Genomic DNA, 9,741 nt, shown 5'->3' with positions numbered 1-9,741 from the left:
CTCAAAATGGATCAAAGACCTAAACGTAAGAACTAGACCTATAAAACTGTTAGAAGAAAACATAGGTAAAAAAACTCCATGATATTGGATTTGGCAATGATTTCTTCAATATGACACCAAGAGCACAAGCAACAAAAGAAAGAAATTGGACTTCATCAAAACTCAAAACTTTTGTGTTTCAAAGGACACTACCAAAAAGTGAAAATACCCACAGAATGGGAGAAAATATTTCCAAATCATACATCTGTAAAGGAATTGGACCTAGATTATAAAAACACTCACACAACTTAATAAAAAGACACATAATCCAATTGAAAAAGCAACAAAGTACTTGCATAGACATTTTTCCAAAGAAGATAAACAAATGACTAATAAGCACATGAATTGATGCTCACCATCTTTGGCAGGAAATGCAAAACAAAAATCAAAAGAAACCACTTCACACCCACTAGGATGGCTATAATCAAAACATCAGCTTATAATAAATATTAGAGAACATGTGGTAAAATCAGAATCCTCATACACTGCTGGTGGGAATGTAAAATGGTTAGGCCACTTTGGAAACATTTGGCATTTCCTCAAAAGGTTTAAACATAGAGTTGACATTTGACCCAGTAATTCCACTCTTAGGTATATACCCAAGAGAAATTAAAACATACATCCACACAAAAACTTTTTCATTTGTGGTTATAGTAGCATTCTTCACAATACCCAAATCTATCATCTGTCTATCATTAATGGATAAACGAAAGTGGTATATTCACATAATGAAATGTTATTCAGCCATAAATTGAAATAAAGTACTGATCCATGCTATACAACATGTATGAAGCTTGAAAACAGTATATCAAGTAAAAGAAGCCAGACAAAAAAGATCACATATTATAAAATTCCACTTACATGAAATTTGTAGAATAGGCAAATCTACAGAGACAGAAAGTGGAATAGTGGTAGCACTGGAGGTAATGAAGAGAAAGAAGAGGGATAGCTCAAAGTTAAGGGCATTCTTTCTTAAGTGATAAAAATCTTCTAAAATTGTAATAATTGCACATCTATGAATATACCAAAAAAAGTCACTGTACACTTTAAATGAGTGAACTGAACTCATATATATAGTATATGAATTACAGCTCAATAAAACTGTACCAAAAAAAAGAAATCAATGCCTAAGTAGAGTATTTAAAGTATGGCCATTGATGTCAATTTTCTGGTGGCTATTTTTTTTAACATATATGGGTATGAATTTGCATCTATCAAAATTTGGTACATTAAATATTTTACTTAACTTTTTGAAACAAATTAAAGCTCACCTCACCGCCCCCCCCCCCGTTTGCCTAAGTATTGCGATATTAAATTACAGTCATAATTAGGGCTCCATCCCTTGCAGTTGGGGGTGGGGGATTTATACAAACTGCAGCGGTGTTCTGCAGTCTAAAGCATCAGGAAGGGCTTCTACTCCTTGGTCTATACTTTTTTTTATCGGGGAATATTGGGGGACAGTGTTTCTCCAGGGCCATCAGCTCCAAGTCATTGTCCTTCAATCTAGTTGTGGAGGGCGCAGCTCAGCTCCAAGTCCAGTTGCCATTTTCAATCTTTAGTTGCAGGGGGCACAGCCCACCATCCCATGTGGGAATTGAACCGGCAACCTTGTTGTTGAGAGCTCGTGCTCTAACCAACTGAGCCATCTGGCCGCCCCCTGGTCTATACTATTTAACACTGAAAAGATCACAGTCTAAGCCTGCATAGGCTAAGGTCCTTTGAGTGAAGTTGGTTCTGCTGCTTCCCTGTCCTGCTAGATAGGGAATTTTGTGGAAGCTGGAAATCCTGGGGCTCAGATAGTCATTTCTTTTTAAGCTCTTTCTACTTCCTGAGGCACTGTGAGGCAGCAGGGCAAGGCTCTTCCTCCTCATGGCATGTCCAAAATACGAACCTCTTTCTAGTCTTACAAAATCTCCTTCTCTGTCAGGGCCTGCGCCTTTTACCCCCTACCTTGAAGTGCTTTTCTCCATCTTCTTCCCTTCTGTGGGATGTCTGCTTCCAGCAATGACAGGTCTGCTTGTTTAAGACCATCCCTCTTACTGAGAACATTCAGACAAGCTGGGCAGAATTGAAGAAATATCTGTTTGAAGGCACTGGAAATTTTTAAGTGAGAACTTGAAAGTTTCAATTTCTCTTCAGGTAAGAACTCGAAGGGCCAAATTCTAAAGAGAATGTAAGTACAGAGAGATGAACCCATCATTCATCATTGCTTTTCCCTTTGATATATTTGTTAATTCTTAATCAGCAACCAAAAGGGCAAGAAGCTGAGGAGAGCTTTGGACAGTCTAATGGGGCTGAGGTAACAAAAATTGGTGCTCAAGGGCCCCTAAGGAGTAGGTGCCCAAGCTTTCATTTGGCATGGTAATCTGTTACATTGGTGGCTCCCCAACGAACCATACCTTGCACTATTTATGCCTTTTGGTGGTCCTCTTCACATTGGTTTTGGACTTGGCCATGTGATTTGTTTTCATCAACAGTACATCAATAAAAGTGACTCAAAGAGAGATTTGATAAGCATGTGCTCACTGGGGTTTGTACTTTTGGAATTCTCCCTCTTAGAACACAACCTCCATGCTTAAGGAAGTCCAGATTATCGCAATGGAGAGACAGATCATATGCAGAAGCCCTGGAGGATGGGATGTTATGTGGAGAGAGAGGCCATGTGGAAGAGCACCAAAATGCCGCCAGCCAAGATCTCAGGTGAATGCACCTTTATGAGTGATCCCAGCCAACACCGAATGGAGCAGAACTGTCTAGTCAACCTAGAGCACCATGAGAAATAGTACGTCACTGTTGTTTTAAGCCACAATTACTGGGTTGGTTTGAAATACAGCAAACAAACAAACAAACAAACAAACAAATTTGGAACCCTAAAGAATGCTCGGATTAAGGATGAACCAAAAATAGGCTAACTCTCACAAAGACTGAGGGCTGGCTTCAAAAGAAATTTAAGAACTCAACAGGTAGACTTAACAGCAGATGAAATGTAGCTGAAGAGAAAATTTGTGAACTAGAAGAGAGGACAGAAAAAAATCCAAACTGAAGCACAGAGACAAAAGAATAAGAAATACAGAAACAAGCATAGGAGTCAGATGTGACTCGGTGAAAAGAACCTCACATTCACATAACTGAAGTCCCCAAAAGAGAGGAGAGAATGAAATAGAATTAATATACATAGAAACAATGGCTAAGAATTTTCCAAGCTAATGAAAGATTTTAAGCCACATATTTAAGAATCTCTATAAATTCCACTGAAGGTAAATACAAAGAAAACCACCCCTGGACACATTATAATAAAACTGCCAGAAACCAAGGAAAAAAGACAAAGATTATAGATTGGATAAGAAAACAAAACTCAGGTGTTTTTTTTTTTTTGGGGGGGGAGATATATTATTAATATTTTTCTATTTATCTGAATCACTTCAAAATAAAGTACTTTTAACAAAGCTTCCCCCCCCCCCGCCCCTCCAACCCACCTCCCCTTTGACAACCACCAGGTTGTTCTCTGTATCTATGGGTCTGTCATGCAGGGACTCCAGTCCCCCTCCCCACACAAGGACGCAGGATATGGTGAGGCCAAAAAGGAACACCCACGGAGCCATAGATAGGGGAGTCATAGCACTATAGTCTCGCTGGCGGCTGGGTTGGAGACACAGGAAGCAGGAGCCACATGATGCACAATCTGTAGTCCGTTTCTCTGCCAACCAACCAAACAACCTGCCGGCATAGCCACGGCAGTTACATTAGTGGCTAATGGCTAACTGGTTACAGTGGATGGCCATCTGACCACAGGTAATGGCCATCTACTACCTGAGCCAGCCCCTTTCCACGTGAGGTCGAGAGCCTGGAAACTGCTCTCTGGGACTCTGTCCCCACAGGGTCTGTTTTTCTTTTGTTTGTTTATTCATTTGTGTTTTAGATTCCACATATAAGTGAGACATAGTATATGTCTTTCTCTGACTTATTTTACTTAGAAAATACTCAAGTCTTCATTTTAAAGTGGTTATGTAGGTAAGCTGATTCGTCTTATTTCCTAACTGGATTCTCCACCTTTACTTTTCCTCCCTTCTAGATCATTCTCCACACTGCAGTTAAGTTGATCTAAAATTTAAATAACACCACCTGTCTCCTCTACATAAATGTTTCAAGGGCTTCCCACTCACTCAGAATAAAGTTCAAACTTCTTATCACAATTTAAGTGGTCCTCTCAGATCTGGTGTCTACCTTTCTAGACTCTTTTCTGTCTACTACCTCTCTAGAACTCTACACTCCAGACATACTACACTGGCTTTTAATTTCTCTAAATTACTTTCCGCATGCTATTCCTATTCTTTGGAACTCTCTCCCCTCATTTCATATTCCTTTTCCCTGGCTTTCCTACTTTCTGTAAGATTACAGTTTAAATATCATTTGCTCTTGGAAACTTCCAAAATTCCTAGATGGGGTAATTTACTCCACAGAGGGCAAAAAAAATTGCCCCTTACATCCTGAAACTTCCCTATCAAAGCACGTATTACACTTTATGATCACTGCTTATTCGTCTGTCTCCCTGTAGAGATGGTCAGTAGAAACCATGCATGCTTTGCTCACAGTTGTCTCCCTATTTCTCAGCTTGACGCAAAACACACATTCAGTAAATATTTTTAAATTACTTATTAGTATTAGAAAACCCTCATATTTTATCAAGACAATCCATCATATCTCTCTTCTAAATCTAACTTTTTCTTCTAGAAGCTTCTAGAGGATAAATGTGAATTGAATGTTAATATTTTTTGTCCTTTTAACATTTTCAAGATTTTGCTGCAATAAAAATACAAAGCAAAAATTAAATACAAATGTTAAGTGAAAGTATGAATATTCATACCATAGGCTCCTCCCCTGCTATCCCAATTCAACAGTTCATGGCGCTCACTTCCTTTCTTACATGCAAAAAAGTGTGATTATACTATTTGCATCCTTAAATGACACTCTGGCTTTTTAGTCACTCCAAGATCCGGTTCATAAATGGCCTTCCTTGTTTTGTGTTGCCTTGGTGGCTCCTTTCCAGTTTTATCACAGAGTTTGTTTTTCTCGGCTTCCTTTTCTCAGCTCAGCACAGCTTCCTCTGTCATGTTCTATAAACCTACCACTGTTGATGAAGTCTTTTTATGTGCCATCTGAATTGGTCAGCTTTGTCTCATTACCTCTTGAGTTTTATTTCGAATTTTAGTGGCAAACAACTTTTTCACCTGTTATTTCCTCACCCCTTGTAACTCATTTATTAATTTGGTCACTGACTTAACTCTTGAAACACTGGACAAAATTGAATACCATCACTTTGCCACAATCAAATTTTGTCCGCTTTGTTGCATCACCAGAGCCAAAAACAGTACCTGACACCCAATCAATACTCAGTACATATTTTGTTGAATAAATTAAATACCTTGGCATGCACTCGATAGGCTGCTTGAGATGATTTACTTTTGTTCTTTATATACCACAGATAAATATTTAAAACGTCATTTGGTACCTAAAAGTTGATAATACTTAGTAAAATTTTATTTCAGTATATACATTCTGACCAGATCCAATTACGGGTATTCTTCCTTAGTAGGTCCATTCTTTTGTTGTTGTAGAAGAAGGATGTTTTTATTCACAAACTAAAGAGACTTTACTTCCTTTGGATATTTAGACCTAGCCTCTTGTTTATAATCTACCCTTTAATTAGCACAACAAATACAGCTAAGTCATGTACATGTAAGCACTAGTGATAAATTCATCCTGTAAATCAAATTGCTGGTGCTTATAAATATAGGTAGCAAGTACCAAGCAAGAAGGGCTTACGGTCCAGGAAAAAAAGCTACTTTAACAGATAGAGTGCCAAGAAAATTTCTCAGTACTGCCAATAATTTAAGATTTGGGATAGTGGCGATTTTAGTGACTGCTGGTTGGCAACACGAGGGGTTTCATGGAATAAGAAAGGTTAGTTGGTGGACTTCAGGGTTCTGGAAGAAACAGGGTGAGGGCATTCAGAGATGACCTAAGTTAGCAGGTGCGCAGTGAGATAGGAAAAGGCATCAGGACCTTGGAAGGTGAGGAAAGAACCTAGAATAAGCAATGAATTAAAGAAAATTGAAGGAGGGGGTAACAGCAAGCTCCAAGGCTAAGGTGGTGGATTGAGGACTCTGACGCTAAAGGTGTCAAGTGAAAGCAAATAAAGCAGGCCTTTGAGGGGAAGAGGAATTCTCACAGATGGAAACGAAAAGGGATGGAGTCCCCTCCCGCAAAGGGCAGAAACAAAGAGGGCATCCTGAGCCGGGCAGAAGGCCGGCAGTAGAGTGTGCTGGGTGGGTCAGCAGCAGGTGGGGAGCAGAGCCCAAGGTGTTCGAATGAGGCTGTGGCTGTGGAGGGAAGGAGTTGCAGTCGGGGTTTTTTGGGTGGAGGTTTTCATAAAGATCACTGGAATTTAGAGTTCATGTTGTAAAAATGTATTTCAGATTTTTAGGGTATTTTCAGCCTGAGAGTTTGGTACAGTTCAGTCAGGTGTTGTTGAGGCAGGTGATCAGTCGGTGTTGAATGGAAAATTCAGTGAAGGGTTGGGAATTTCGACCGGTTTAGGGTGATTTCAGGGAGAGATGAAGAGACTTTGGTCAAGGGCGTGGAGGTAAATTTCAGCTCGGGTGGGTCGAGATGCCTGGTTTGGGCGTGAATTTATGTTGCCGCCGGGGTGTATTTCAGGCAGCGTGGCGGGTGAATTTCCGTGGGAATTGAGTGAATTTCCTTCAGTACCGCATTTCAGACGGGGCTGGAGGTGGATTGCAGTCGCGACTAGTGAATTCCATTCTGGGCGGCGTGCGTTTCGTTCGTACCGTTCTGGGGCGAGCGAGTCCGAGACGGGGTGTCCAACGGGGGCTCCGAGGAGGCTCCGGGTTCAAGGCCGAGGGAACTGCCATCAGTGCTGCGCAGCATCCACGGCGAAGGGACTTCAGGGACGTTCCGCGTTGCGAGCTCCACTTCACTCCCGCCCCTCCCGCTCCCGGGGGAACCTGTTGCTGGAGAAATGGGCGGGCGGCGGCGACGACGACGGAGGACCCTCCCTCGCCTCCGCCGGGGCCTCACGGCGGCCCTTTCACCCTAGAGACGTCCTTCGGCACGGCCCCCTTCCTTCGCTCCTTTAATTAAAAGAAAAGAGAAAAATCTCCCCCACCCCACGCCGGTGAAGGGCGAGCTTGGTGGCGGCGCGTGCCGCTTCCGGGAGCGGAGGCGCGGCTCCGCGGGCAGGAGGCGGAGGCGGAGGCGGAGGCGGAGGCGGCGGCGGCGGCGGCGGAGGAGGCCAACATGGCGGCGCGCAGGGCTGGGCCGGGCCACCGCCGCGCCTAAACGCCGCACCACCCTTGCTCGGCCCGCGGCGCCCACGCCTGCACCCAACCTGGCCGGGCGGCTGCGGAGGGCGCAGGCCAGGAGCGCAGGGGCCCGTCGGAGCGCGGGGCAGCGCGGGGGCAGCGCCGCGCGACCCGCCAGGCCCGGGACCCGCAGCTTCGCCGCCCGCCGGCCGGCGCAACCCGAAGGCCGGAGCCATGGAATCGGAGGAGGAGCAGCACATGACCACGCTGCTATGCATGGGCTTCTCGGACCCTGCCACTATCCGCAAGGCCCTGCGCCTGGCCAAGAACGACATCAACGAGGCTGTGGCGCTGCTCACCAACGAGCGGCCGGGCCTAGACTACGGCGGCTACGAGCCCATGGACAGCGGCAGCGGCGGCCCCAGCCCCGGGCCTAGCGGGGGCCCGCGGGGTGACGGCGGGGGTGACGGCGGCAGCGGCCCCTCCCGCGGCGGGAGCAGCGGAGGTGGGGGCGGTTTCGACCCCCCGCCCGCCTACCACGAGGTGGTGGACGCCGAGGTGAGGAGGGGCAAGCTGACCTCCGCGGGAGAGGCCAGTAGGCTGGAGCGGACACACCCCATTGGGCTTGGAGTGCAGAGGGACTATGGGGCAAGGGGTGGCACGGCAAGAGAATGGAGCACCGGGCTCGTTAGGGACGGAGGGCACTGCACTGGAGTCAAGTGGGAAGAGGAACCCATAGGGGACGGTCTGGATAGGAGTTGGGGATGCAGGGCAGGGGTGCGCGGCAGGGTGGAGAGGGGTCTCTTAGGCTTCGGGCTGAGCATGCCCGGGTCGGGGATGGGCACGAGGGTCCAAAGGTAACATCGCAGTGTGGGAAGACAAACGTTAGCTTGAAGAGTGTGATAGGGAGGACGCGTGTAGTGGGTTTCAGAAATCGGGTACTAGTAGACTAGGCCGAGATTTCGTGGCACCCGGTTTCCGTGAATGAGTAGGGGAAGCACCAGGTTCAGAGTCAGAGAAAAAGTGGGATGGGCCAGCCAGAATAGTGGCCTTCTGCTAGGGTCAGAAGAGGACTCCTGAGGTTAGGAATGGAGTTTGGGTTTTAGCCAAGGACCAGAAAGGGAGGAGATTGGGCAGGATCTAAAATGAAGAGGGACTGGGCAGAGGCCAGAAATGCCAGGAATTGATAAAAGGTGGGACAGGGGGCTCCGCAGCAGTCAGTTTGGGTTGGGGGAACAGGCGTCAATCAAGTCAGGTATTATTAAAGCGGTGGGGATAGGACTGAGAGAGGTTAGAGGTAAGAGGCCAGGGCAGGAATTGGAGCTGAAGAGGGACTAGGCAGTGGTGGGGACTGGAATGGGAGGATGAAGCTGGGACCAAGTCTGGATAAGGGGAGCATTGATAATAGATAAAGTTAAAGATGAGGGGAAACTATCCCGGGAAGTAATTGTATGCAGAGGGACAGGGTGGGAGATAAATGGGAGTGAAGGAGCTCTGTTAAGAAGAAAGGGCCATCTAGCGGAATGGCTTTGATGACAGATCTCAAGTCTGGGTGGAGAAAATTAGGACTGTTTAGTTTGGTATGTGAGCAAAGAACGTGGGGAAAAAAATAGCCTTTAACTGCAGTTTAACAAATGATGAACCAAAAGCAACATGGCAGCTCACAGCAGGAATTTTGGTCAGATTCACTGGATCATGTATTTCAAAGGGTTCAGTAGAACAGGTTGGCCTGATTACAAAACAACACGGATCTTCGATTAGTGGTGTGTTCTTAAATAGAGATAGGAATTTGGGTAATTCTTAATGAAGCTAAGCCTTCTGAAAAGATTGTTGCTAAATAATGTTATATTCTTTTAATTATATGCTTTTGCAGCAGTTGCTTGGACTGAAGTAGCTTGGGAAAGAAGGTGGCATTTCACAAAACCAGGTTTCCTTACAAGATTTCTTTGTTTTCCAGACTTATATACACTTGCTTGATTGCCCTCTGTGTTACCCAATAACTCAGCTGAATCATTGGCTAATGTATGGAAGTAAAGATTGTTATTTCTAGTTTGGGAATTTTTAAAAATTCCATATAATTACATAACTGTATTTAAGTCACTTTAAAAAATCAGCTTCTTTTTGCAAGCCCCCAGCAGTCCTTTCCTTGTTCCTTCCAGTTTTGACCCAGTTTTGAAATCAAGAAGAAAGTCATTGCATTTTCTGAAGGCATTTGTATAACTCTACAAAGCTCAGTGTATCCTCATTTTGTGAGAAATTTTATTCCTTTTTTGTCACACCTTTTAATTTCTTGTGATTGAAAAATCAAATTATATTGCTTAGTGATACTTGACCACAAACTGTACTGCTTGTACATTTAAGTTCAAGGAGGTAGGACTGG

The 9,741-nt window shown here is 44.7% G+C and overlaps 1 protein-coding gene across 1 annotated transcript in view; it reads left to right on the top strand.

The window, feature by feature from the left end:
- The first annotated feature begins 5,602 nt into the window (after positions 1-5,602).
- The window catches only part of USP24 (ubiquitin specific peptidase 24), a 131,065-nt gene continuing 126,926 nt past the window's right edge, over positions 5,603-9,741 (top strand). The window contains 1 exon segment of the mRNA XM_033113600.1: positions 5,603-7,919. Coding sequence (XP_032969491.1) covers positions 7,596-7,919 — 324 coding nt within the window. The 5' untranslated portion in view covers positions 5,603-7,595.

The sequence above is a fragment of the Rhinolophus ferrumequinum genome, chromosome 9 (genome assembly GCF_004115265.2).
Source record: "Rhinolophus ferrumequinum isolate MPI-CBG mRhiFer1 chromosome 9, mRhiFer1_v1.p, whole genome shotgun sequence".
Taxonomy (NCBI): Eukaryota; Metazoa; Chordata; class Mammalia; order Chiroptera; family Rhinolophidae; genus Rhinolophus; species Rhinolophus ferrumequinum.
This window is presented reverse-complemented; position numbering and strand designations above follow the sequence as displayed.